A 27,396-nucleotide genomic window follows, 5' to 3' on the forward strand; every position below is an offset into this window, starting at 1 on the left:
TCCAAGCCTCCTGCTCCCAGCCCTTCTCCAGGGCGGCAGCCAGCACCAGCAGCAGCAGCAGAGAAAGGGAGAGGTTTCTGACATCTCAAGGAGAGGGAGAGAGGGAGGGAGGCAGGCTCTCTTGCTGTGGGCCCAGCTCAGCATCTTTCCTTTGCCTTCCAGTCAAGCTCCTCCACCCAGCACCCACCCTCCTTGCCCCAGAGAGATGGGGCTCCTCCCTGAGGAGCTGTGAGCCCCACTGGAAGCCGCCCACCACCCTGCCTCCAGCACCCACACACACACACACACACAAGCCTAGGAGCCAGTGCCTCTTGGAGCTGTCAGGAAGCAATGCACTCTTTAGAGGTGGCAAGAAGGCAGCCCTGAGAGGCAGTGACCTGGCTGGGTCCTCACAGCAAACCTGGCAGCCAGGGAGGAAGTGGCATTGTGGCACTCAACTGCTCAGTGGCTAAGCAGCCAGGCCTGGAGTTCTAGGCCCGGGTTCAAATCCTGGCTCTGCCACTTCCCAGCTCTGTGATCTTAGTCCTGTTTTGTTCACTCTCTAGGCACCAATTGCCCTACTATAAAATAAGGATCGTATGGAGCCCTGACAATAAATGAATGTGAAAGTTTTGTGCCTCTTAAGAACCCCATAAACATTGACTGTGACTTTTTTCTCCTTAAATAGGGATTCAAGAATTTAAATAACTCCCCCAGTGAGGGATTGCCAGGCCGGGAGTCAGAGCCCAGGCGGTGCTCTTTCTACCCAATCCCATTCTTATTTGTGGAGCCCCCAAATAGGCCTTCCATCACCAGTTTCCAAGAAAGACCAAGCTGAATGCTGAGCCTCAAAATCCAGGAAAGAAGTCTCCCACCCATGACTTCCTTCCACATCTGGGTCAAAGGGGTGATTTCTCATCTCTCCAGCCCTCCTCCACCCTGTTCCCACATTGGGAGGGGTTCACTGCTGGACCTGCTGATGGTGGGAGGCTTCTGAGCTCCTTGGATTCTTCCATTTGTTCATTCACTCAATAAATATGTCTTGCATGCCTGGGACGTGCATTGTTCCCTGTGTCTGTGCTATGCAGATACAGCAGTGAATTACAAGAGCCGACCCCTGTATAGTGGAGTTGACCATCCTGGTGGGGGGGAATGTGGTCTGTGCCCTTAGAAGGGTGATTTCTAGATACCTGGGGCCAGACAGCTGCTCTGGCAGATAGATAAGCAGAAAATCAGATCATGGCATCTTCAGGTTGTTGGATCTGAACCAGGGAAGAAGGAAGGACTGGGCAGGGGTAGGGGTTTAGAAAAGAGTGAGAGTATAGTCTGCCTGATTCGAATTCCGAGTTCGAATCCCAGCTCCTCCCTAGCTGTGTAATGGGGGCAGGTTTCTAAGCTCCGTGATCCTTGTTCCTCATCTGTGTAAGGCCAATCGTTAGTAATAATAATAACAGCGGTAGGCAGCACTTACGCTTTCCTGTGTCCAGCCTCATGGTGACCGTTTCCTCTGGCAACCTCCTCCCAGGACTCCCAGCAGCACACGCTCAGTAATGTTTCCTTTTAGGCCCTCAGCTGGCCACTTCTACCTCTGTGGGTTTGGTGTGATTTGTTTCCCATATTGGGAAGCCATAAGGAGGTCAGCAGACATGAGCAATTGAGGTCGACTTTGGAGAGTCTAACTCTTGTTTAGGTGAGTGACGACGAATTCAATTGACCAGAATGAAGAGATGGGAGTTTCAGGAGCAAGACCCTCACAGTTCCTCTCTTCTCGGTGAGGGAGACATGTGAGTTGCTGGACTCTTGGTCCCGGGCGTCATCTCTATGATTCAATCAGATGGAAATCTCAGTGCCAGTGACTGTGTACTGTAGTCTAGAGGGTTCTAGAGGTCAGAAACCATAGGCTATACTTCCTTGCTCCTCTCCGTGCTTCCCCAAACTGTTCTTTTTCTAAGTAGATACTAAGGGGTTGGACTTGAGATTTCTCCCAGCTACACAGGCCCACTGTGAACTTCACCTTCTCCTCTGAGCTCCTGTATCACATATGCAGATGGTAAGTACTGTCTGCTTCCACTGGGTAATAAGCAGATGGCTTAGAAAAGTGTCCTCAGAGGGGCTGATGAGACCCTAGCCCAAAGTCACTAGCAGCCATAACCCTTAAGGTATCAGAAAGCAAAGATCCAGCCAGATGCCTCCACCATCATATAAGTATTTTAAAGATGAAATGTATGCTGTGTTCCGTAAAATGGTGGCACACTTCATGTTATGTGTATTGATTGCACGGGGGACACAAAGTGGCTTTGAAAAATATAATTCAATTGTAAGAGGGACTTTACCTAACAAATTTAATCAGTGTAAACTGGTTTCTTGTACCCTCAATTTATCCCCAACAATAAAAAAAGGAAAAATGTAATTCAATCACATCTAAAGTTTGACTTGTATATAATATGTCTATAATCCTTATGTAATGTTAAACATCCTTAAGTATTATGAAATTTTTGGTAATATGCTCAGCAGTGTATTTATTTTATCTTTAGTTAGCCTTCTTCATGGCAGCTCTATTCTATGTGTATAATTATCCTTAAGACAGGGAAGCAGATACTCAGAGAGGTTATATAACTTAGCCAAAATCTCACAGCCAATAAGGTGAGAGCCTGGATTTGGAGGGAGTTTGTCAGACCACAGAGCTCTTGCTCTGTTGGCCAGCCACTCCCTCTCCAGTGCACAGGGACATTTGTTTTTGTAGCTTTATTAGCAGTCCTTATCAGCTGCCTTGCCTTAGCCTCGTCTGGTGTCTGCTGTCTCCCAGCAGTGTCTGCTCTCTCCCTCACCAGGCTGCAAGCTATTAGAGACCAAGGACTGTCCCCCTAAATCCAATCTGTGTGGCACAGGGAACAGCTGGGCATATGTTGTTGGATTGGACGTAAATGAATTAAATAGGGCTCTGTCCCAGGGACCTATGACGAGGATAGTCTCAGGCATAGCTGGCTTGCTAGAGAGAGCACTGTGGCCACTTTCCCCCACCCCTTCCTTCCGTTTTGGCAGTCCCTACTGGGTTTCCTGTTGAAATAAAGTAATCTCCCAGAGCATCCTCCAGGCAGAACCCAAAGGGCTCCTCTCACAGCCCATCCACTCTTTGTTTCCAACAAATCCCTTGAATACTAAAGGGTGAAATTCCTTCCCCGGCTACTTAGGCTCACTGTGAACTCCAGCTCCTCCTGAGCTCTACAGCATATGGTGCCTACTGTTTGCTATAGCCATGGGTCAGTGATACATTCAATTGTGTCAAAGACAAAGAAGTTTGGAAGATTACCTAATGTGTTTCAATGCGAAGGTGAGAAGACCAGGGCACAGGGAGGAAAGCTGCTGGTCTCAAACGGGGATGAGGTAGACATATCCCTCTCTGTGCAATATTCATTCATTCAGGTCCCCTGAACCCTGCCTGAGACCCTACATCTAACAGTCACTGTTGAAAACAGCTCTTTTGGTTTCCACCTGTAGTCCTTTGCTCCATGAATCTGGCGTCTGAACTAGGAGCTAGAGCCTGGGCACAAATACCACCTGCCTTCCCTGTCCCCTTGATTAAGCTGCGAGGCTCTTAGCTCCTGTGGCTAGAAAGCTTGAGACTCACAAGGACTCTGAAGCCAATTTAGTTTAACCCACACATCTCTGTTTTCTAGATGAGCTAGAGCCCCAGAGAGGTTAACCACCTTGTCCCAAGCCCCCCATCTCCTTAAGTGGGTTGAGAGGCTGGATGGATCATCACTCCACAGCTCCCTACATGTCTCTCCCTTAATGGGCACATCTCCCTTAACTCAAGGACACCTCAGTTAGCAGAGCTGATCAGGAAGTAGGTTGTTCTGGGAAAGAGTTTTTTCCTGCGACTCTAGGTCCAAGTAGGGCTTCTTTCTTCAGGCCTTGGTGATAGGGTGTGACACACACAACCTCTAGCCCCCTCTGTCACCTGCCCACCTGCTCTACACCAGCCAGCCAGATGACCTGAGTGAAAATTCCCCACCCCCAGTACCTGATACCCCATCCTCAATACGCTGGTTATTTTTCTATCTCCGTGCCCCTCCCAGATCCTCCCACCCTGGTCACCTCCAAGACTGAATTCCAGTCTTGGTTTCCACTGGGGATGTCTGCCCTGCTGTGTGCAGCTCATGGCAGGAGGGGGCAAGTTCAATGGTGCATCTTATTGGCTCATAGGAGACCCTTGAGAGGTTTTTGTGGACTGAACAAGACTTAAATTTTGGTTCCAAAGGTATTTCTGAAAGACCAGAGGCCACTCTCCTGCCCCAGTCAATGCTTACCACTGCAAGCTTCAGTGTGAGGCATCCAATAAACAGAATCCTCTGCCCCCAAGGCCTGCCTGCTGGCCTGTCATTCTACACGTTAAAGTCTCATGTCTTTGAGTCTGAAAGCTTCTGGAGTTTTCTACTCCAGTGTATAGAAGGGTGGCCCGTAGACATGAGGAAAGATGGCAGTATTTCTAAGAATCAAAGGAATGCAAATCCAAACAACAGATAGAAGGCATTTTTGACCTATCAGATGGGTTTAAAGCAGTTTTTTAAAAGGTATAGTTTTGGAGGCATAATGATCCCTCTCAGACTCTGGGTAAAAACTGGGACAGCTTTTGGGGACAATTTTACTGTAACTATATAAAAAAAGAACATTTTCAGGCATCTGTCCTACAAGAATATTCACATCCATGCACAAACTTGTATTACGAGCATATTCATCATAGAATGAATTGTATTGGTGGGCAAAAAGTAGTCTGAATTCAGATGTCAATTAACAAAGGTTGATTAAATTCATCATGGGACAGTCATACAACATATGTCTCTCCAGCCACTTACAAGGATAAGGTAGATCTTCATATAGTGGTGTGGAAAGATGCCCACTATCTGTTGTTACATGAGAAAAGCAAGTTGAAGAATATGTGTAATATTCTCCCTTTTAGGTAAAAAAGAAAGAAGGGTGTGTGTGTCTAACCCAAGCATTTGTCTCTAACTTCAGAATCACCTTCCTACAGTACATTTGGGGACAAAAGGAATGTATGTCTGTCTTGTTGGTGACTACTGAGTCATGTACCAAGCAGGTTGTCCCTAAATCAGTCCTCATCCTTGAAGACCCTTGAGCAAGGGCTATCAAGGAAAGACTGTCATAAAATGTCCTGGTCCCCCCACAATACACCATCACCACTTAGGACTGTGGGGGAGTGTTGGGCTTTATTGGAGGGCTGGAGCCACCAAATGGGACGATAATGGGCATGGAAAAACATCTCAAACTCTCCCCTAATTATAAACTTGTTCTTAAGTGGACTTTTGAAACTAATTTACTGAAACTGAGACTAGTACACCACAAATCCTTGATTGAACCTGCCTTTTGTATCCTGGAACCTCCCAGTTGACAGGTCCAGCAGCTGTGTCTTTGGGAGATCACAAGTGCGGAAACATATCTGTTGTCTGAGGAAACACCAAGAAGGGAAACTTGTCATAGAAATTCCTTTAGAGGCACCCAGCCTTGCTCCCAGGTCCTTGGGTCTGCCTTTGTCTTTCTTGAACGTGCTTTGCACATTTGTTCACAGCCTTCAGAGTGATCATCGAATGGCTAGTGTTACATATTGACGTAACCTAGTAAATTGTTCCCCTAACGTTGGTCGCTTTCAGTGTTTCTATGTTTTCTGTGTACGTGATGCAATGAACATCTTCATGCATGGAGATTTTGCTTATATTGTATTTTTAAGAGTGAAGTTAGTAGGTCACAGAATACAATATAAATGTCCTTACAGCTCCTACTAAAGATTTGTCAAATTGCTTCCGAAAGAGTTGCTGTGGTTTATAATACTACCAACATCAATAGAATCTACGGGTTCCAGTATAATCTTGCCAACACTGGCTTTTTTTTTTTTAGTTGGCTATTTTAGCAGATTACAAATGGTATCTTAAAGCTGTTTTCCTGTTTTTCTCCTTACTAGCAAGGGTGGAGTTCAGATTTTCAAAAGATTTGTTTTAAAGGTATCCTAAGTTGTAGCCACACGTGCTTTCTTCTTTCTACTTAGCCGACAACAAGTAATATTAATGATGATGTTAACAACACGAATTATGATTCCTTAGGTCTTTAGAGCGCTTTACAGATTATGAATTGGTACACCGTTATGTCATGTTATTCTGCCAATAGGCGAGGGAGGGCAAGGATTTTTCCCCCTTTATATTTAAAACAGTTGAAACTATACAGACATGTTCCATTTGAGTGACAGACACCCACGGGGGCTAATGTAAATAATCGGAGAGGAGGGTTATTTAGCGATCGCAGAGAAACTGCTCAGTCTATCTCTCTGGGGCCACGTGGTCTCCTCTCTGCTTCCCTCAGCATGTGCCAGCCTCCTCTCCGCAGATCATCTTTTTCTGCTTCTTTATCAGCATCCACAAGACTGAAAATAGCAACTATATCCAGGCTCTGCCCATTCTTTTAGCTTAAGCCCCACCATCTCATCAGAGTCTCTGCCCCAAGTCCATCATCCCTTAGAAGAGACCTCGGCCTTCCAGCCTCCCAGATGCATTTCCTTCTGTTTAGGAGTCCATCCTGGGTTGGGGACAGAATGGTAGACAAGGCCATGTGGTTAAAACAGCAGGTCTAGGGCCAAGGAGGGTAGAAGGAAGGCACATTCTCTCAGGAATGTGTGGGATGGAAAGCAGAGATAGGCTTTTTAGTACAACATTTTCTAGAAGCTGCATGATCCTCTGAGCCTGACTAGACCACAGCAATAGCAACACGCTGGTAATAATAGTTCTTAGGTCTACAGAGACGTCGCAGAAAAAAACCCTCTCAAAGATAGAGGGGAAGATGGTCTGTGTTCTCTCTAACCACACCCAGGGACCTCCCTACAGGCTGTGCCCACCGCCTGGAGCCAGGGGGTGCCTCACCAGGCAGACCTTGGAAAGCCTGGTTTCCAAGGGAGGGGGCGCTTGTCATCAAGGGCACCTCCTGGCCCTGCCCACCCAGCCTGGTTCCTCCACCCCCCTCTGCAGGTTCGGATCTGGGAGATTCCCGAGGGCGGGCTGAAGCGGAACATGACCGAGGCACTCCTGGAGCTGCACGGGCACAGCCGGCGCGTGGGGCTGGTCGAGTGGCACCCCACCACCAACAACATCCTGTTTAGTGCGGGCTATGACTACAAGGTGCGTGGCGGACCAGAGCCAAAGTGGTGGGGGAGGGTGGGAGGATAAGGAGTCTCTGGGGGCTCACAGGGAGCACTGTTATTTCCTAAGCAAACAGTATTGTCTTATCAGTCCTTTCGCTCACCATTCACTAAACACGACTGAGCGTCCCCTGTGTGGCCCCGTCATTCCTGGGGTCCGAAGAGGCCCCAGGCATCTTTTCTGCCTTCTTTTGGTGGCTGAAGGACTGGAGGAGAATGCCCATTCTATGCCCACACCCTTTGTTTGGCCACTTCTCAAGCAAGAGGTGGGCACTGCTCCCTGGTAGAAGAAAAAAAGCAACCAGACTGCTGGAGGAAAGAAGGTGGAGCCTCAGCCTTTGCCTCAGGCATGTCCTCAAAAGAGGTGTGCCAGCCACCTGGGAGCTGGCAAGGCATTTGTATCTTTCTTGCCAGTTACAGAACGGAGCAGGGATGGAGCTGGGATTTAACCAAGGATATTAATGGATCTGTGTGACAGGAATGTGTCAGCCTTTCCATATAGAAATCAACAACCCTGTCCAGCAGCCTGGCACACCTTGGGCCCTGCCTGGGGGCTTCTCCCAGAGCAGTCCAAGTACAGACCAGGGATACAGGTGCCAAGACCTCAACAGCAGCTGACTCTGCCTCCTGTGCGTCTGTCCCACAGGTCCTCATCTGGAACCTGGATGTGGGCGAGCCGGTGAAGATGATTGACTGCCACACGGATGTGATTCTCTGCATGTCCTTCAACACAGATGGTAGCCTACTTACCACCACGTGCAAAGACAAGAAGCTGCGTGTGATCGAGCCCCGCTCCGGCCGTGTTCTGCAGGTGGAACCCTATATTTCTGAGGGTGGGGGAAAGTCCTGGGGCCTCTGCTCAGCTGTGCCAGCCCCCTTCTCACGTGCACTTTTACTGACCGGCCCGTCTGGGCCCTGCCTTGTTCTGGGTGGGGAGGGCCCTCAGTACCCTTCTGCCCCCACTGTACCCCTTACCCTAGACAGGGATGTCTGGCCTACTGTGGAGTCTGAACTGGCGACACCCTTCAGTGTATAAATCTCTAGATGTTAACAAGTCCTGTCATGGGCACAGGAGGAGGAGAGGAGGATTTGAGTTCACCACCCAGCCATCTTCATGAGATAAGCTGGTGGGTAACGGCTCAGGGCAGCAAGGGTGATGGTGAACTTAGCTCCACTTTGACTCTTAGAATTTCCTGGGTCTTGGGTATGAGGAAGAGGTAGGTGCCATTTGGGAGCAATTAAAATTTCTTGAGCACCTACTGTGTGTTATTCTTGGGGCTGGGTGAGATGGAACATTTAGATGAAATGTGAGGTTTGCCTCCTATGTAAGGAAGGCCTGATGATTGACCTGAGTGTGTTTATCGTGGAAGAATCCATCATTGCAAGACCAGAAGGTCCTCTGCCACTGCAGGCTGGCCATCCCAGCTCCAAACGTCCCAACTCCAAAATCCAAAACTTTTGAGTTCCTATGTGCTGCTCAAAGGAACAGCTCATTGGAGCAATTCAGATTTCACACGTTCAAGTTGGAAAAGCTTAACCAAAAGTTAAGTAGAATGCAAATATTCCAAAATCCAAAAACATCCTAAATCCAAAACACTTCTGGTCCCAAGCATTTTGGATAAAGGATAGTCAACATACACTACTACAAATAACAGTGATTACAGTTTTCAGGCTCGTTAGTATTAACTGACACTTCCTAAGAGGTCACTGTGTGGCACCCTGGCCAAGGGGCTCTGCGTCTTCTCACTTAATCCTCAGGACGGCCCTCTGAGGTAGGCACTGTGACTGTTCTCATTTTACACAGGAGAACACTGAGCCTGGGTGAGGTCCCTCACAGTTCTAGGAGGGACTGGATTTCAAACCCAGAGCCCATGCTGAACAGAAAGAAGTTAGAGAGAACAGAACTCAACCTCCAGCTCACAGATGGGGACATGAGCCCAGAGAGGGTGAGGGGCTTCTCCCAGGCTGCACATTTTTGGCAAGGCTGGGACTAAAATCCAGAGCGACGCCAGCCTGGATCTGTGCACTGTCCCACTAGCCTCTTTTCTGACCTCATGCTGACTCACCTGGTGAAGGACTGACATAGGTTAGGAGGAAAGGTGATGGCATTGTGAGCTGATGGGCAGGACAGGGACAGAGGACAATTCCGTGAAGGGGAAGCCCCTGATGAAAGGAGTTGTCAAACAGGAAACCTGCAAGAGTCCTTGTCCTCCAGAGCCTCAGTTTCTTCATCCTCAAAATGGTAATAATGATATCTTTCAGTAACATTGTTATGAGCTTCCAAAGAGAAGCCCCTATAAGGTCAGCTCCCTTATCCTTCCCCAGTCCCCAGGCTCTGGGGAATAGCAGAAAGACCTGGACTCCTGGTTCCCAGGGCCTCTCTGCTCCATGGGACCTATAAGAGTTTCCTGATTTCTGCTATAACAAATTACTGCAAACTGGGTGGCTTCAAACAACAGAAATTTATTCTCTTACAGTCTGGAGGCCATATACCCCAAATCAAGGTGTCAGTAGGCCTGCACTCCCCACAGAGGCTCTGGGGTAGGGTCTGTCCCTCACCTGTCACTGGCTGCCAACATTCCAGTCTCCACATCCCCGGTCACACCATCTTCCCCTCTATGTGTCGGTATAATCTTACCCCTTTGTTACAGGGCACTTGTTTTGGCACTGAGGGCCCACTTGGAAAATCCAGGGTAATCTACTCATCTCAGAATCCTTGATTCAATTACATTTACAGGGACCATCTTAAAGAAACATTCCCAAGGCCCAGGGATTAGGACATATCATTTTTAGGGGGAGGACACCATTTATCCCACTATAGTACTCCAGGGTTGGGGTCTGTGGCTCACCAGTTCTTTCTGTTCCTTCCAGGAGGCAAACTGCAAAAACCACAGAGTGAATCGGGTGGTGTTCCTGGGGAACATGAAGCGGCTCCTCACGACAGGGGTCTCCAGGTGGAACACCAGACAGATTGCACTCTGGGACCAGGTCAGCCACAGGGAGTCCAGGCAGTGGGCAGGAGGGAGCAGGCAGCCTAGACCTAGGGTCTCTGCTTCCAGGATAGGGCAGGAGTGGAGTGAGGTTTGCAGTCAGGGGTCCCTAGAGCCTCTGATCCAGGTGGCATGATGTTCTAGAAAAGGGAAGGATAGAATGAGGTTCACAGGATACTGTGAGATAGAGCCTCAGAAGGGCCTCAGCCTCATGTAGATTGGGGAAGGCAGGGCCGTCTTAGCTGGGGCTTGGGATGTGGTCACACACCCGCCCAGACACAGGTGTTCATTTCCCTGTCACAAGTGTGTGATGGGATTCGGTTGTGGAGTGGGACATGGGGTCCATTGGGTCTTGGAGACGGCAAAGCCACTCCTTATCGAGACCCCCAGCCCCTAGGGAAGCTGAGTTGGCATTTTCACATGGGTGGCCAGCGTAGCCTGGCTTCTGGCTCCAGCACTCTTCCCTCATCACATGCACCTACACCACAACCCAGGCAAACTGCAGCCTCCAGCCAGGCCTGGTAGACTCTTGACTGAGTCAGTAGAGTCACAGGGATCAGTGTCTGGTCTCCCTCAAGTCCCCATCCTTTCCCACCCACTACCTTGCCCAGAGCCGAGGTACAGGCCAGTGAGAGGGCCCTGGACAACAGCAGCAGGTATGAGAAGAGAGTGCTCAACTCTCTGTGAGCACCAAGGCCTGTCCCCCCATCACTTGAACAAAAGTACTGAGGAGAAGGATTGGTTAAGGTCCATCTCACTGCAGATTCTCTGCTCTTGAAAGAGCTGCTGAGGATACAGCAGGAGTGGGGTGGTGGACAGCTCAGAAGGCCAAGGGGCAGTCTGTTTGTTTGGGGCCAACGGAAGCATTCATTGCCTTGGAGGTCACTTTCTCAGGGGGTCATGCCAGCTTCTGACATCATCCCCTAGGGCGAAACCAACCAGAGCGCATGGAGGGCTTTAAGGGGTAACGCCAGCTACACCTGCAAGATGTTCACCCTCTTTTTCCAGAGTTGAGGGCTGAGTCCCAGAGAGATCAAGTAGCAAGTAGTGGGTTTGGGGAGGGGACACTGAGAATAAGTCCGCTGCCTCCCACCTCCACCACAATAGGCTACTTTTCCTGGCAAGGAAGTCGGTCTTGCCACTACTCACAGGACTACTCACAGGACAGGCTTTATAATATCTGAGGGAGGTCTTGACCTAAAGGGGTCTAACCCTGTGGGGCCCTGCTGGGTTTTGGGGAGGTGGCCTGCCATCCTGCCTGGACATAGGCTGAGACCTGCTCCTCTCCCACAGGAAGACCTGTCCATGCCCCTGATAGAAGAGGAAATCGATGGGCTCTCGGGCCTCCTGTTTCCTTTCTATGATGCTGACACCCACATGCTCTACCTGGCTGGAAAGGTAATAGGAGGTGGGGAGGGTCTGGAGCAACTTGGGGGCCCTGCCCCACTGTCCCTGTGCCCCACCTGACCCCCTAGAAGCACCACCCTACCCTCTCTGGCCTCCCCTGACCCAAGCCAAGCTCCTGGGCCCCACCCTCCCCACCCTCTCCATCGTCACCTGCCCTCAAGTCTGACACTCATTCTTACTGAAGTGTCAGTGGCTGGGAATTCCTTCAAAGGTGATTTACACTGGAATAAAGATCAGGGCCTGGAGAGTAGACAGTGATGAATAATGGGATTTGAGGCACCTGCCGGAGATGTTTGTGAGCACAGGCTTCCTTGTGATAAAGGTCGTTTACACAGCGCCCTGCCCACCCACCCCCAGCCCCAACACGTCCCCTGAGGCATACTCACTCTGAGGTGCAGGAGAGCGCCCTCTTCGGCTGCTCGGCCTCCCTCACCTCCACCTCTCCTGTCCCAGGGGGATGGAAACATCCGCTACTACGAGATCAGCACGGAGAAGCCCTACCTGAGTTACCTCATGGAGTTTCGCTCCCCAGCCCCACAGAAAGGCCTAGGTAAGGTGCCCGGGGCTGCCGGGGCTGGTGTGCTCTGGAACAGGAGATGCGACATTTGGCTCACAGTCTCCCCCCTCCCCTAAATGGAAATCAGACTGTGGGCACATTAGAATAGAACCTATGGGTGCTGCCCCTCATGAGGGTCAGCCGGCCTTTCCTCAGCCAGCCCGGCCCTGCCTGTTCAGCCGGCACTGTCATCCCATGGTCCTGCGTCCCCCGTCACCTCTGCCTGGCCAGCAGCCTACGGGGGTGTGCTGTGCGTCTCCACTCCCAGTTGCAGATGGGGATTCGGAAGCCCAACGTGGCTGTGACAGTGGTGGGAGGCAGCTCAGTCACTAAAGGTGAGAGCTGAGCCTTCTCCACCCAGGCCCCTTCCTCAGCCTCTGGGGAGCCAGGACTCCCGAGGCCAGCAGCAGCTGAGTCTGCCTGATAGTCCCAGACAGAGTTCCAGGTGTGTCCACGACTGCTGATCCCTGCAGAGGGCTCCAGGGTGGAAGGGTCGGGGAAAGTGAGGCAAGATGTTCTCCATAGCCCACACTCTCTCACCACTAAAGTCTCAAAACAAATTTTCATTCCTGTCAACTAACTTGGCAGTGCATATGATTCACAAGTTCCACTTTTGCGGTCTGAATCACTCACGAAAACAAACACCTTAGGGCCTCCCCTATTCCCACCTCTGTGGGTGATCTTCCTCCTTGGAGCTCAAACTCAACTGGTTTTCTCTGTGGATCTGATGTTCCAGACAGGGCCTGGGGGCCAGCTTCGGGGACATCAAGACTGAAAAGGCCCAAAAGTTCATCTCCGTGACTAAAAGCAAAATGGAGGCCTAGAGATGTTTGAGGTCCCAATGACCATTCTGTCCTTTTATCCCTTTCTGTCATTCATAGCTCTCCCATCCCCTACCTCCCTCACTGACACAAAACAGTATAAACACTGACTGCATAAAATAGTATAAACATCAGCCTGGGCTTTGGAGGCAGACCTGGGTTTGCTTTCTGGCTCAACTGTGTTGTATTCAACCCCTCCAAGTCTCAGTTTGCTCATCTATGAAATGGGGATAATCAAACTTACCTTGTGATGCTATTACAGAGCTTAGAGACTATATGCACAATGTGCCTGGTAGACCAATTGGCCCCTTCATGCAGTTATTTAAGAAACACTTTTTGAGGGCGGCACCTGTGGCTCAGTGAGCAGGGTGCCAGCCCCATATGCCGAGGGTGGCGGGTTCAAACCCAGCCCCGGCCAAACTGCAACAAAAAAATAGCCGGGTGTTGTGGCGGGAGCCTGTAGTCCCAGCTACTCGGGAGGCTGAGGCAAGAGAATCGCTTAAGCCCAGGAGCTGGAGGTTGCTGTGAGCTGTGTGATGCCACAGCACTCTACCGAGGGCCATAAAATGAGACTCTGTCTCTACAAAAAAAAAAAAAAAAAACACTTTTTGGGCACCAGTTGTGCACCAGACCCTAGTCGAGGTCCAGGGATAAAGTGATAAAGAAAATAGAACATGACCATACTCTTGTGGGGCTAACATTCTGCCGAGAGGCAGACAGACAATAAATAAGTAAGAAAAAAATCAGATGGAGGGAGTTCTAGGCAGAGAAGGAATTGGGGTGAGAGAACAGAGAATGACCAGGTCTGCTTGAGACCAGGTGATTGGGGAAGCCCTCTCTGTGGAGACAGCATTTTAAGCTGAGATCTGAAAGGTAGGAAAGGGGAAAAGTAGTCCCAGCAGGGGAAGTAGTTAGTGTAAAGGGCCTGTGGTTAGAATGAACCTGGGATGTTCTAGGGACAGAAGGGAGGTCAGCGTGTCTGAGCAGAGCATGGATTCTATGACGTAGCAGGAGAGGGAAGAGGTGAGGGGACAGAGTCGGAGATGTGGACAGAGATCCATTGGATGCATTAGCCAGGAAAAAGAGTTTGGATTTGATTGGGAAGTCAAAGGGGGTTATCTTTTTCTTAGGTGGATGGGTAGGAGATGAAATGTCAGTTTAATGTTGGTTTCTGTACAGAGAATGGAATTGGGAGGGGCAGGGTGAGGCAGAGAGAACAGTTAGGAGGCGATTGTGGACTTTTGGGCAAGACAGGATGACGACTAGGTGGACAGCATGAAGATGGGGGAAAGGGGTTGAGTCCAGGAGATGTTTAGACTTGCTGTGGTGTTAGATATGGGCTGGGGAGGACAGGAGGAGAGGAAGGAACCAGGGAGCACTCCCCTGTTCCTCATCCTCCTCACCTGTGGCCACTAGTGAGCATTTGCCATGACCCAGGCGCTTTTTGCAGTTTCAAAGAAGGTAAAGAACTCCCCCCCACACCCCAGTAGGTCACATAGCTGCTAAGTGACAGAGACAGAATTCAACCCCACTCGCTCCAGATCTCTCTCAGGTAACTGTTGCCAGCTTCCATCCAGATCCTGCAATTCCTTCTGGAAGAGCAGCCTTCCCTCCAGCAGAGGAGAGATGGAGCCTTAACTCACCTTCACATTATAGGGAAAGAGACTAGGGTTACCCGTGCGCAGCACAGTGCCCAGCAGCTAACAGGTATCTTCACACTTACTCCCCAGCTGTCTGGTGGAGCCACTATTGTCCTCTAAGCAGCCAAGGAACCAGGAGTTGGAGAGTTAGTGACTTGCCCAAGGCCTCCCAGCTGGAAAGGGGCAAGGGCAGAATTCCATTCCAGGTTTGTCCACCCCAGAGCTGTGCTCCTAGCACCAGGCTGCCCCTCCTCCCCATGGTAGGCGCTAGCAGAGGTGGCTGTTGAGGACCTTGTGGCTATGGAACACACGCAGACAGTACCCACACACACTGCTGGTTCTGAAGGACAGCAGCAGGGCAGCAATCTTAGGCTGCATCCAGGTCGAGGGCATGTGGGGCATGGCTTCTCCCCCATTCTTTCTCTCTGAGGACTGGAGAAAGAGAAGACCACGTACTTCAGAAGGTGATGTGCTCCCTGGCCCTGCTTCTGCCGCGCTCTATGACCTTAGACGGCCTCTTGTCCTCTGACCCTTAGGAGTCTTATCTATAAAAGGAGTGGGCTAGATTCAGATATTTCTGCAGTCCTTTCCAGTTCTAAAAGGCTCTAATTCTAAAGCGTGCACTGTGGTAAGGCAGGTCTGGTCCAGTGGACTTATTTGAGAAGCGAACACCCAGGGATAGAACTTGATTTGAGGAGCCCCAGCTGGCCCTCTGCATGGGCCATTGACGCCAGGCATAAGCGCTACCACCTCAGCCTCCTGCAGGCTGAGGCTATCAGGGGCAGGGGCCCTGAGGGAGCATCCTTGGGACTCCCTAGAGCCGTGTGTGCTTGTCTGCAGGAGTCATGCCCAAGCATGGGCTGGATGTGTCGGCCTGTGAAGTGTTCCGCTTCTACAAGCTGGTCACTCTCAAGGGCCTGATCGAGCCTATCTCCATGATCGTACCCCGCAGGGTGAGTGGGGCAGGCTGGGCTCTGCAGGGCCCGTGCCTTGAACCTGGCCTGCTCATCTCTGACCATGAGCCTGGCGGAGCCCAGAGGAGGGAGGTGCTGTGGACAGGGATCTTCAGACCCAATGTGGGGTGGGGGTGGGGGTGGGGATCCTCTTCAGAGGGGTGCAGTTTGGCTTGTTCATAAATGAAGTGGGCAGGGGAGGTCCAAGTGGGAGACACTGTGTGTGCCAAGGCTTGGAGGTGGGAAAGCAGGTCTCAAGGGGGTCAGACTGGAGAGCAGCGGGCCTTCCCAGCATCCCCTCTGTCTCCCGTCTGCTCTCTCATTGCAGTCGGATTCATACCAGGAAGACATTTACCCCATGACACCGGGCACGGAGCCAGCCCTGACCCCGGATGAATGGCTAGGAGGCATCAATAGAGGTACCACAGGGGATGGACTCGTGGAGGAGGCCAGGAGGCTATGGCCGTGGCCATCAGCCTATTTGGCTTCAGTCCATTTCACGTGCTCTTGCTTGAACTTCCCTCACACCCAGCCAGCCATCAAGCAGGATGCCGGCAAAATGCACCATCTCTTAACAGGCCGTGCACTCAGCAGTGAGAACATTCCCCTTGCCTTTCTTAGATCCTGTGCTGATGTCTTTGAAAGAAGGCTATAAGAAGTCCTCAAAAATGGTATTTAAGGCTCCCATCAAAGAAAAGAAGAGTGTTGTGGTCAATGGCATAGATTTATTAGAAAACGTCCCGCCCAGGACAGAGAACGAGGTAAGGAATATAAGTTATTACCTCCACAGCCCCTAGAAGAGTAAGACCTTCACATTTCAATTACAGGCTTCAGGCCTTTAAGCCAGCTCCATTCTGAGGCATTTTTCTTTTGGTGACAAATACCATAAGCAGCCTTTTATTGGCCTCCCTTGCCTCTGACCCTGATAAATAGAGACTGGCATGCTGTGGAGACATTGGCCCCTGCCCCACTCTCCAAGCCTCAAATTCAACAACCCACAGAGCTGTGCGTCTCCTCGTGAATCCAGTTCAGAATGTGGCTGTCTTTTATTGTTAAGGGAGTCATACATTCCTGATTGACAGTGGAAGCCTGGCCTCCCACATCACAGCCCTGCCTTCCTCCTGGCATTGACGCAATGATAGGGCCTGACCCTCCTGTCTTTGGAGAAAAAGCTGGTTGTCTATGAAAGTGCTCTTTGTACCATCTTGAATAGGAGCAAGCTCTTTCAGGGCCTTGTCCGTGCCCCTGAGGGCATCTCCTTCCAACACACACCCCTAGTCCCTGGTGCCAACACAGTTCAGCTTGGCTAGGACTGCCATGTGCCAGGCACAAGGCCTGAAGCAGCTGAAACAGAGATGGCTGCATGGTTCCCCACCCTGCACTTGAAATCCAGCTCTGCCATTTCCTAGCTATGATAGCGCAAGTTTCCGGACCTCTCTAAGTCCAATTTTTTAGGTAAAATGAAGATACGAAGTGCTATGAGCATTAAGAGAGAATCCATAAGTGTCTAGCACCCTTCCTAATATTGAGTGCTCAAAGAAAGAAGCCAATTTCTTAGCTATCTGCTACTGTGTAATAAATTGCCCCAGAATTTAATGACTGAAACCCATAAACAGTTATTATTTCACAAGTTTTGGAGGGGTGCCTGTGGCCCATGGTCTCTCATGAAGGCAGTTATACCGTCCCCTGGGGTTGCAGTCACATCTGAAGGCTCAATTAAGAAAGGATCTGCTTCCAAGTTCACCATGTAGGTGCTGACAAGACTCATGTCCTCAAAGGCAGCTAGATTGAAGGCCTCAGTTCCTCAAGAGCTGTTGGCCAGAAGGTTCTTTCAGGACCCTGCCGTATGGACTTCTCCACAGGGTGGCTCACAGCCATGGCCACTGGTGTCCCTCAGAGTGCTAAGCTCAAGAGCAAGAGAGAGTATCCAAAATGGAAGCCACAGTCTTGTAACCTAATCTTGGAAAGGATGACCCACCACTTCTGCCCTATTTTATAAGTTTGAAGCAAGCTAATAGAGAATATGACAGGGGGGTTTCTGAGATGCAGCCTGTCCCACCGACTTATGTTATCACTCTTATAATAAAAATAAGTTAGGTCCCAGTTCTTGACCTCTGGAACCATGCCATCTTAAAGGGGCGATGCACAGGTAACCTGAGTATTGCTATTTGAAATGATGTGATAAATGGGATTTGCTTCAAAATAGCCCCTGAGGGGGGTGGTGTAGGAGAAGTGGTAGGAATAGAGATGAAGCAAGAATGGCCACATATTATTAGTTGAAGCAGGTGATGGGTTCTTGGGGATTCATAGTGCTGTGATATATATATATCTCATTTTCCTTTTTTTTTTTTAAATTTGTCCGTTTTTGAAAAAGCATTCTTTCTCAAAGGTGAGATAATGTAGGTTGCTGTGATAGCCCAGATGAGCAGTAACAAGGACCTGAGCCTGAGTAACAAGGTTCTGGTACAAGGTATGGGAAAGGCAGCGTTGATACCAGTCACAGCAAGTGACATTTAGCTAGAGCCTTGTCTGTATGAATCAAAACTGAGAACTCCAGGGAAAGTCATAAAGCAGACAAAACAGATGCCACAGTCTCTCTACACTAACGCTGTACATCTTCCTCATGGGGAAGAGGCTTCCTTAGGGCCTGCTGACTCTGGCTTTGCACGTAGTTTTAATCATCACAGCAGACTGGAAGCAACCTATTAGAAAGCAGGGCTGTAGAAGGTAGACAAATTGATCTAAGTGTGAGTTGACAGCTGATGGCTTGATGCAGGTGAAGAGACTTATGGTTGTACAACTCACTAACTTTACTAAAGATCTTTACAAAAGATCACTACACTTAGAACGAGCAAATTTTATGGTATGTGAATTATACTTCACTAAAACTGTTTTTTTTACCAAAGTGGACCAAAAACTATGCAAAAATATTTTTGAGAACCTGGAAGACACAAGGGTATGTGGAATCATTTAGTCTAAGGGCAAATAATCTATTATCCCTCTGAACAGACATAATCAGGACTGGTGGTTTGTTGGTCAGCAAAACTTTATTGTAAAGTCCGACAATGGAGGGAATCATAAAAATGATACATTCTTTAAACCACTTATTTTCACTTAAAACATAAAACATAGGCCAGGCACAGTGGCTCACACCTGTAATCCTAGCATTCTGGGAGGCCAAGGTGGGTTGATCACCTGAGCTCAGGAGTTCCAGACCAGCCTAAGCTAGAGTGAGAGCCAGTCTCTACTAAAACTAGAAAAAATAGCCCCGTGTTTTGGCAGGTGCCTATAGTCCCAGCTATTTGGGAGGCTGAGGCAGGAGGATCACTTGAACCCAGGAGTTTGAGGTTGCTGTGAACTACGAGGCCACGGCACTCTACTCAGGGCAACAGAGTGGGACTCTGTCTCTAAAAAAAAAAAAAACAACATAAAACATATACATTCATTCAGCATATTTTGATTCAAGGATTAAGACTTTTTCTTTGAGGAGGCCTCCCCCGGTGGGAATCTGCCACGTCTTTCTCGCAGAAATTGTGCCTTCACCCCAATGCCCAGTTTCAGTTTTTTTTAGGTGGAACAAGAACTTCAAGTCAACCTGTAAGCAAAGCCCTGGTTTTACTAGGTTTTCTCTCATCCTTTTTTCAGACAAGTTAATTGAGGCATAATTTATCTACGGTAAAGTTTATCCTTTGTGGTGTTTAGTTCTAAAAGTTCTGCAAAGACAGAGTCGTGCAGTCACTATCACACAATCAAGATATGGAATCTTCCCCAGTCCCTTTTGCTGTATCATCCATCCAGGCACAGTTTTTTTAGCATCGCCTTTATCAAGATTTCCTAAAGCATTTAACTAAATTTTTATAGAAACAGCAACTCTCTTTTTGTGCTCACCTCATCAGTTTTAATTATCGTGTTTAATTAAATTATACAATCACAATAGCAAATGTAAGGCACCCCAGAAAGTTTGAGAGCAAATACAACTAATTGTGGGTAACATATAACTCAAGTCCACAGGGTCCATGAGTAAGCTGCTGCTTTCCAGGGCTTTGGCATTTTTTATCAGTATATTTCACAGAAGAAATAGAGGCTGCTTAATCCAGGGAGCTGTTAAAGGGAAGGTTTGCCAAGATGCCTGTGCTTTGCCCATGCTCACCTCAATAAATGAAGCCCTGCCCGAGGCAACCTTTGGTATTCCTGTCATAGTTTTCATGTCAGCAAGATCAAGGGTAGATTTCATCCTGTGTCCTGAGCCTTCTGGAGAAGAACATACAAAACATTTCACAAAGATTTCCATCTAGAACGGTAAAGAAAAGCATTAGGTTAGGACCCCAAAAAGGGTAAGCTCAGGATGTTTGGAAAACTGTGTTTGGTCACGCCTTCCTCCGTGATCCTGAATGAGCAGATAAAGCAAGTTTTCTTTGTTCCCTCCCTCCCAGAGGAAAATGAGAGCCTGGGGCCGAGCCCGGATGGAGAGGGAACAGGGTGGGGTGTCTGGAGGCTCGCTCAGGAGATTCCCTTCTCACCGGCTCTCTCCCTGGCCCTCCACGGCCCCCTCTCTCCTCCACCGCAGCTCCTACGAATGTTCTTCCGGCAGCAGGATGAGATCCGAAGGTTGAAGGAGGAGCTGGCCCAGAAGGACATCCGCATTCGGCAGCTCCAGCTGGAACTGAAAAACTTGCGCAACAGCCCCAAGAACTGTTAGCTCCCCAGTTGGGCTGTTTTCGAAGCCGATCTCTCCGTTTCTACTTGTCCCTTAACTTCCCTTTATCCAGTGACCCCAGAGACAGAGCCAGGACTGGAGGCCAGCCTGAGGACCCCACCTACCACCTCAAGAACTGGAAGCCAACCTTTGACCTCCTGACCTCATGCTAATAAAAGTCCCCAGCCCCTCCTGGAGACCCCCTGCTGGGTGGTCTTCCTTTTTTTCCCCCCCCTGCCAGCCCAGGAGCCAGCCTTCCCCTCTGCTGGGTGAAGACCACAGACTCCCTGAGGAGGTGCCCTCAATGGACCAGGGAGCAGGGAGGGAAGTGGGATCCCAGTTAAACTTGGAACTTGAACTTTTCCCCTGCCCAGGGGACTGGGAGGATGAGGACATCTCATCACTCTCTGCTGGAGGTCTCAGCATCCTTGATGGAACCACAGAGTAAGGGCTGGGTCACAGGCTCAAGTGCTTCCTCCCTGCTTCCCACCTGACCCACCTGACAAAGGCGGCCAGCAGCCCAGACCCATCTGTCTCCTCCCCTCCCTACCTTGTCTTCAGGGAATTAAAAGGATTGCTCTCCAAGGCCATACTGACCCCTTTGCCTTCCCCAGGACTCTCTTCAAAGCTCTTGCATACCCTTTTCCCATTTAATTTATGAGCCAAGCAAGGTTGGGATTAGTGTCCCCATTTGACAAATGACAGAACTAAGGGTTGCAATGGGGAAGCGACATGCTAAGTCACCCAGCAGGTCAGTGGTGAACCCAGTGCCAGGACCCTGGGTATCCAGACCCCAAGGCCAGGGCCTTTCCCACTGCATCAAGATGCCAATCCCATTGTGGGCTTCACCAGTGCCCAAGTCTCTGTGGAGAATGAGAACTGGAAGCCATCCCCCCTGTCTGCCCAGCACCAGTAGTGCCCACGTGCCACACTGCCTGGCCAAGGCCCCTCTGCTCAGTGCCCCTAGGTCCTCCTGGCCCTGAACCCTCAGCTCTCACCTCCCCCATCTTCCCTGGGGACTCCATCTGAGATGAGGCCTCTTCCTCCTGAAGGCTGAGGCCGAAGAGGGTGGAGCTTGGCCCCAGGGAGGCAGAGCAGGGTCTGAAGGCACCTAGGAGTGCTCTGCGTGTCTCTCGCTGCCGCTAGCTCAGCTACTTTCAGCCTTACGCACGTAGAATGACCGCGGCCACTCGCATCAGCATAGCACTTTAAGGTTTACACAGTTCTTTGACACATAGGACCTCACTGAGCCTCATATCCACCCCATTTTGCAGATGAGGAAACAGAGAGAAGTGGCCCAAGGTCACATCTCTGAGATGCCACGTTTCATTTGGTCTTCTATACGTTTTCTTTTGTTCCTTCTTCTCTCCCTTCATTTCCCACTACCCACACAGTTTATAAACACTGTTCTCAGAAGGGTTACCGTCTGGGGGTGAGATCTGAGGATCAAGAAATGGGTGTCCACTCTTCCCTCTCATTAGCTAGGATCTACTAGGTGCATTACACCCCACTCCCGCTCTTCCCATGGCCACCCTACGGAATATTCCATCCATTAAGGCCAGGGCTATTCAAGGCCCTCTAGGTGAGCTGGGCCTGCGGAAGCCTCCTGGCCCTTGGGCCTTTGCTGTAAGAACCTTCCATCCTCTCAGCCAGCTAAAGCAGGGCCACCTCCTCCCACCCCTGCAGCTAGACAGTGTCAGCTTTCATCTCCTCCCCACATTTCCAGAGCTTTTTTTCTTCCTCATTGACATTTGTGGTCTTCTGTGATTATTTATGCTGCCTCCCAAGGATAGAATTGAAATAAAATGTTTTCAACTTATCTAACCTGGACACAGCCATCTCATTTAACCTGAAGAGGTTCCTTCTTCTGGTCACCATGCTATCTTGGTAGTCAACTCCCCATGCACAGCTCCTTTGCCCTTCTGAAGTGACAATAGATATAACTTCACACTCGGCACAATTGACATTTTGAGCCAGATCATTCTTTGCTGTGGGGGCTGTTCTGTACGTGGTAACATGTTTAACTATATCCCTGGCCACCACCAATCAGACGCCCTAGCATCCCCACCCAGTTGTGATAACCAAAAGTCTTCTCAGATACTGGTCAATGTTCCCAGGGTGTTAGAATCATCCCCCAGTTGAGAACCACTGTTCTATAGTTATTCAGTAGATACCTGCTCTGTGTCTAGCCCTGTGTTGGGATCTGGGGAAACCAACGTTCTACCTTGGCAAGGTACTTGGAGTTTACAAAGTTCGATTCCATGTACTCGACTACTTTGATCTTCATAGCAGCCATAATTGGTAGGTCCTGCTATTATTCACATTTTTAAGAAGAGCATTCAGGCCCAGAATGGTGACGTGCTCAAGGTCCCTGAGCCAGTTAGTGGGGGAGACGCACACACACGTGATCTTCTGAGTCCATAGCCAGAAGAGATTTGTGCTCCCAGCCATACTCCCAAACCCCAGCCAGGTTCAGGGCTGGTGGAGTCCATTCTGGGGGAGACAGTGGGGACCTGTCATGAGACTAGGGGTGTCGGGACACCCTCACCCCCTCACCAATCCAGGGTTGTCTTGGAGAAGAACTGTCAGGCTGCAAAGTGGACAGTTACACAGTAGTGTGGTCACCACAGAAAATTCAGAAGAGCCTGAGGAAAGCAGTGTAGGTACAGGGCGCTGAGGAAGACAAGGACAAAGGGCTGCAGAGAAACAGTGGCCAGGCAGGGGCAGGGATGGCCCAGGCTCAGATCTGTCTGTCCCTGATTCCCTGAGACCACCTGTTTCTAGCACAAGTGGCACAAACAAGAAGTTTATTAGGGCTTGCATACAGAAACTTTTGCTGAACCTGAATTTATAAAAGATGCTCCTGCAGTTTCTGCACTAGATCAACTCACAAAGCCTGGGTTTAAATGAAATTCTAATTTTGCTAAAGTCTGCCCTCCATCAGCTCCCTGTCCTAGGATGCTGGGGAAGAGGGAGCTGGTTGCCTGACTGAGACTTCCCCTGCCTGGGCCCTGGGCAACAAGTGATCTGTCTCATCTGTGCCTCTGTCCCACCTAACCCCCGATTCTGACCTTAATTGGGCAGCTTTTTAGCCATTACTTTTTATGGTAAATGGATTAAGGTCAAGATTGAACTTGATCCATCCCCCTCCGCTAGCCCATTTTCCCAACTGCATTTTCCCAACTGCATGAATAACCCATCAATTCCACAATGGTTGTCTGTGCATTCTTCCTAGGCTAGGATAAATTTCATACCTAGTCCATTATGCTTACCCCTCTGCCAGTTATAGCCTAGCCCAACACTTAATGATGTAGGAAAGTGAGCCCTTCCTGGCTCTTTGAACTTGTCCCCACTGCTATACTCCCTACCAGGTGTCTAGTCCCTTCTTTTCTCTAGGGAAGGATACCTTAGGCAACTCCAGACCCTTTTCTATGGAGAGGTCCCTAATGCCCCTGCCCACAGCAAGGGTTCCCTCCTGGCCATGACTAGGACTCCTTTTCCCACCTCTGATACCTAATTGGATTTTCAATTCAGTTTAACACACACCAAATAGCTGGACCTCTTTTGTACTGGGTGCTGGGAACCAAGAGAGAGAAAGAGGAAGGCCTGCCCTTCAGGGGCCCCAGCCCCTGGTCCATCTCAGGGCATCATAACACACAGCAGGGCATGGGGCTCCGGGAAGCTAGAATGAGCTTCATCCTGGGCTGATTTCCACATGGAGTGGGCAGTTGTATGGGGATTGGCTAACTCCTGGGTTGTCTTCCAGGCAGCCTCCTGAGATCCTAAGATGGGCTTGGGCATTTTTAGACTCTCTCCTGGTGCTGGGCAAACATCCCAGACTGCCAGTGGACCGTGCAGAACGTGGCTGCTGCTTCAGTGTGGGAAATGACTTCATACTGAAAACACCCCCACCACAAGGCTCCCGCTCCCCAGCCTTCCTGCCTGGAAGGGCTGCAGTGACAGAGGGCGCTGCCTGGGGCAGAGGCAGACTGCTTACCTTGGCCACAGGAAGCATGACCAGACTCCTCTCCTCCCCCAGGTTGGCCAGCCTGAGGACCAAAGGGCTGCAGCACAGGGAGGGGAAGAGGCCCCTGTCTGGGCTGTTGGCAGAAGCTCCTCGTTCCCTGTGTGTGTGTTTCCTATTTGGGAACAACCTGCAGCCTGTCTTTCCTCGGAATTTTAATTCAGTAACAAGCACAAATGGGTCAGCCTCAGAGAAAGTGGCATCTACAGGCTTGGGGCTGAGGGGTTCCTGGAAGCTCCTGTCTCGGAGACCCTTCCTGTACCTGGCTGTCACACTGCCTGGAATCCCACCCCCACCCTCGTTAGCACGCAATAGAGCCGTCTTCACAGACAAATCCCCCTGGGAGTGGGATGCACGTGTGATTCTTGGGTTAACAGATTGAGCAAGGGAACACGGGAACAATGAAAGAGGGTGGGCCTCCAGTGGGAGGAGGAGGTGGGGACACTGAGCAAAGAGATCTTGGATTTCAAGGTCACAATGATTACATCCAGATTCAAAGACCAGGCAGAGTTTGCTAGAAACTTGAATCCAGCCAGCAGGTGGCAGATTATGGCCTTCCTATCAAGCCCATTTTTTTTTCTGAGCTGAGTCCCTTCTGCCACCTCCTATCCCCAAACACCTAAAATTAATGACCCAACCTTAGGCACCAAATGGCAGAGCAGGCACCACACAGAACAGCCAGGATCTGAATACCCCAAGTCTAGGAGAAGGGAAACTCCAGAGAGGGCAGCCATGTCTTCTCACTGCCCTGGAGGCCAGCTGTCTCCAAGGAGTGGCCAGAGGAAGGCACACAACTCACCTTCCTCCTGTTGAGACTACAGACACTGTCTTGAAGAGCCGGAAAGAGGTTGGTCTGGGCATTCCTGTCACAGCCTGTGACCTTGAACCATTTCCCCATGGGGACAGTAATAGGGAAGGGCCCTTTCTGCCTAGGAAGTCAACAGTTTGATGAGGCTTGGGCCTGAGAAGGTGGCAGAAGAGCCAGAAAGTAAGGGGCAGGCAGAAAAGGAGGGGTGAAAGAGGGGTCCCAGCCAGAGTCCTGCAGCCTGGAGGGGCACAGCCTAGCTCAGACCTGGAGGTCTCCAGGAAGGTACTGATGGCAGAAAAGGATTCATCACCTGTGATCTCTGCTTCTCAGTCATGGTACAGCCCAGGACACAGAGGAAGAGATTGGGGCTCAACCAAGGAAGCCCTGAATCCTTGCCCTGGGAGGCTGGACTTCACCCCACACAATGAGAAGCTACAGAAGAGCTTGGAGCAGGAATGGACCCCTCCCCTTGGCTGCTTCGCTGGAAGGGATTGGAGGCCAACATTCAAGTAGGGACATGAGAATGGGGCTGGTGAGCTAGTGGTCAGTGTGGGCATGGGGGTGGACTTGGGTAGTAGTCATAGCAGACTTGGAGGTAGTAGGGGGACATGTTATGAGAATCCTCAGGAATGGAACCAGAGCCAGCATGAGAGATGACCCACCTCCTACTACCACATGGGCACTCTACAAAGATAAGGGCAACCTTTGTACACATCCCTTGTGAACCCTCAACAACAGGGGCCTAGAACAGTGCTGGCTGCCTGTGCCTAGATGAGGTCCTTTTGGCTACCTGAAACACAGAGGGCTGTCTTCGAAATCTTGTTGGATTCTTTTATCACTGAAAAACCTAGCTGACCCTCAAGGGCTTCTTAGCAGAGTGATTTGAAAGTCCCCAGTCCCCAGGGGTGTCCCACTCTGCCTATCCCCACCCCTCCACCAACATCTCAGGATGCCTGAAATTCACACAGTCGTCCAAAAGTCATTTGTAACAATAAAGAAAATAGGTTCTTTTTCTTTTCTTTTTTTTTTTTTTTTCTGTAGAGACAGAGTCTCACTGTACCGCCCTCGGGTAGAGTGCCATGAGGTCACACGGCTCACAGCAACCTCTAACTCTTGGGCTTACGCGATTCTCTTGCCTCAGCCTCCCGAGCAGCTGGGACTATAGGCACCCACCACAACGCCCGGCTATTTTTTTTGTTGTTGCAGTTTGGCCGGGGCTGGGTTTGAACCCGCCACCCTCGGCATATGGGGCTGGTGCCCTACTCACTGAGCCACAGGCGCCGCCCCAGAAAATAGGTTCTTTTTCTATGCCTACTGGGGCTTTGAGACAGTTTTGATTCAAAAATTATTTTATCAGGCTGGCATTCTTCCTTTCTTTCTTTCGGATGCCATGCCATTCTCTGCCCCTATTCTCCCACCTCTACCCCCCATCTTCCCCTCTCTCACACCCTGCTCTCTGCTCTCTTCTCTCTAATCTCTTCCCCTTCCTCTCTTCCCTTTCTCTGATATAAAATAAACATATACTTTTATATTCTAATCTTGGCCTAGAGAAATTCTTTTCTCATCCCATTAAAAAAAAAAAAGTAAAATTATTTTATCAAGTATCTTTTCTGCATCAGGTCTTGTTCCAGATATTAGAACTAGAAAAAATGAGTAAGACCTGGTTCTTGGTCTCAGAAAGGTTCCAGTCCCATCTGAAATGGTTTGTAATTAATCCCCATCTGAAATGCTGGAAAGACTCGAAGATTAGCAGTGATTACCTCAGGGGTAAAGGGATAAGAGAGAAAGGTGTTTTTAATAGACATTTTAAACACAGTAAAGGCTTAGGATTTGTCACGATTGTTTCCCTTGGGGCAAATTTTGGCCTTGTTCTATGCAGTTCACCAGGTGTGGGTGCTGGGGTGTTCTCTCCCCCACCACTGTCACTATGGATCAAAGAGGGAATTGCCCCTGTGGGTAACTGGACGGGGGGAGTAAACTTGAAGCTGGCCAGGTGTCACTTCTGTTACACTTGTCAGGTGGGATCCTGACTAGAAGCCTCCACTCCCTCCCAATGAGATGCATGCCTCGTGTAGCTCCCTTGACAGGCCAAGGTGACCCCAGATGACCCCAGATCCTCAGAGTTCATTGGCTCAGCCTCCCTAGGATCCTCTTGTGTCTGCCTCTGCTAATCCCTCCAGGTCTGCTCCCACCCCCTGAATGCCTGCTACTCCACCCCAGATGGCCCCAATCCCTAATCTTGCCTTTAGGGAGTGGGTAGGGTACACTGGCTCTTTACCCACCCTCATTCCAACCTGCTGCTTATAGCACAAGCCCTATAA

General features: G+C 50.0%; 1 protein-coding gene and 1 long non-coding RNA gene across 6 annotated transcripts in view; one reads left to right on the forward strand and one right to left on the reverse strand.

Moving 5' to 3' along the window:
• CORO2B (coronin 2B) overlaps window positions 1-22,062 on the forward strand; it is a 216,133-nt gene extending 194,071 nt beyond the window's left edge. For all 5 annotated transcript variants that reach the window (XM_053594716.1, XM_053594719.1, XM_053594720.1 and 2 more), the window contains exons 4-12: window positions 7,011-7,160; window positions 7,827-7,991; window positions 10,052-10,168; window positions 11,464-11,568; window positions 12,031-12,127; window positions 15,435-15,547; window positions 15,876-15,966; window positions 16,169-16,308; window positions 20,115-22,062. In XM_053594716.1, the coding sequence (XP_053450691.1) occupies window positions 7,011-7,160; window positions 7,827-7,991; window positions 10,052-10,168; window positions 11,464-11,568; window positions 12,031-12,127; window positions 15,435-15,547; window positions 15,876-15,966; window positions 16,169-16,308; window positions 20,115-20,246 (1,110 nt within the window). In that variant the 3' untranslated portion in view covers window positions 20,247-22,062. The remainder of the gene's footprint in view (window positions 1-7,010; window positions 7,161-7,826; window positions 7,992-10,051; window positions 10,169-11,463; window positions 11,569-12,030; window positions 12,128-15,434; window positions 15,548-15,875; window positions 15,967-16,168; window positions 16,309-20,114) is intronic.
• LOC128588095 (uncharacterized) lies at window positions 16,316-20,196 on the reverse strand. Its single transcript, XR_008380714.1, has 3 exons — window positions 20,068-20,196; window positions 19,698-19,798; window positions 16,316-18,954 (listed from the first exon to the last, which is right to left on the reverse strand). It is a non-coding gene; the product is annotated as an uncharacterized LOC128588095 (long non-coding RNA).
• Window positions 22,063-27,396: the final 5,334 nt, after the last annotated feature.

Source organism: Nycticebus coucang, chromosome 6, assembly GCF_027406575.1.
Source record: "Nycticebus coucang isolate mNycCou1 chromosome 6, mNycCou1.pri, whole genome shotgun sequence".
In the NCBI taxonomy this organism is placed as follows: Eukaryota; Metazoa; Chordata; class Mammalia; order Primates; family Lorisidae; genus Nycticebus; species Nycticebus coucang.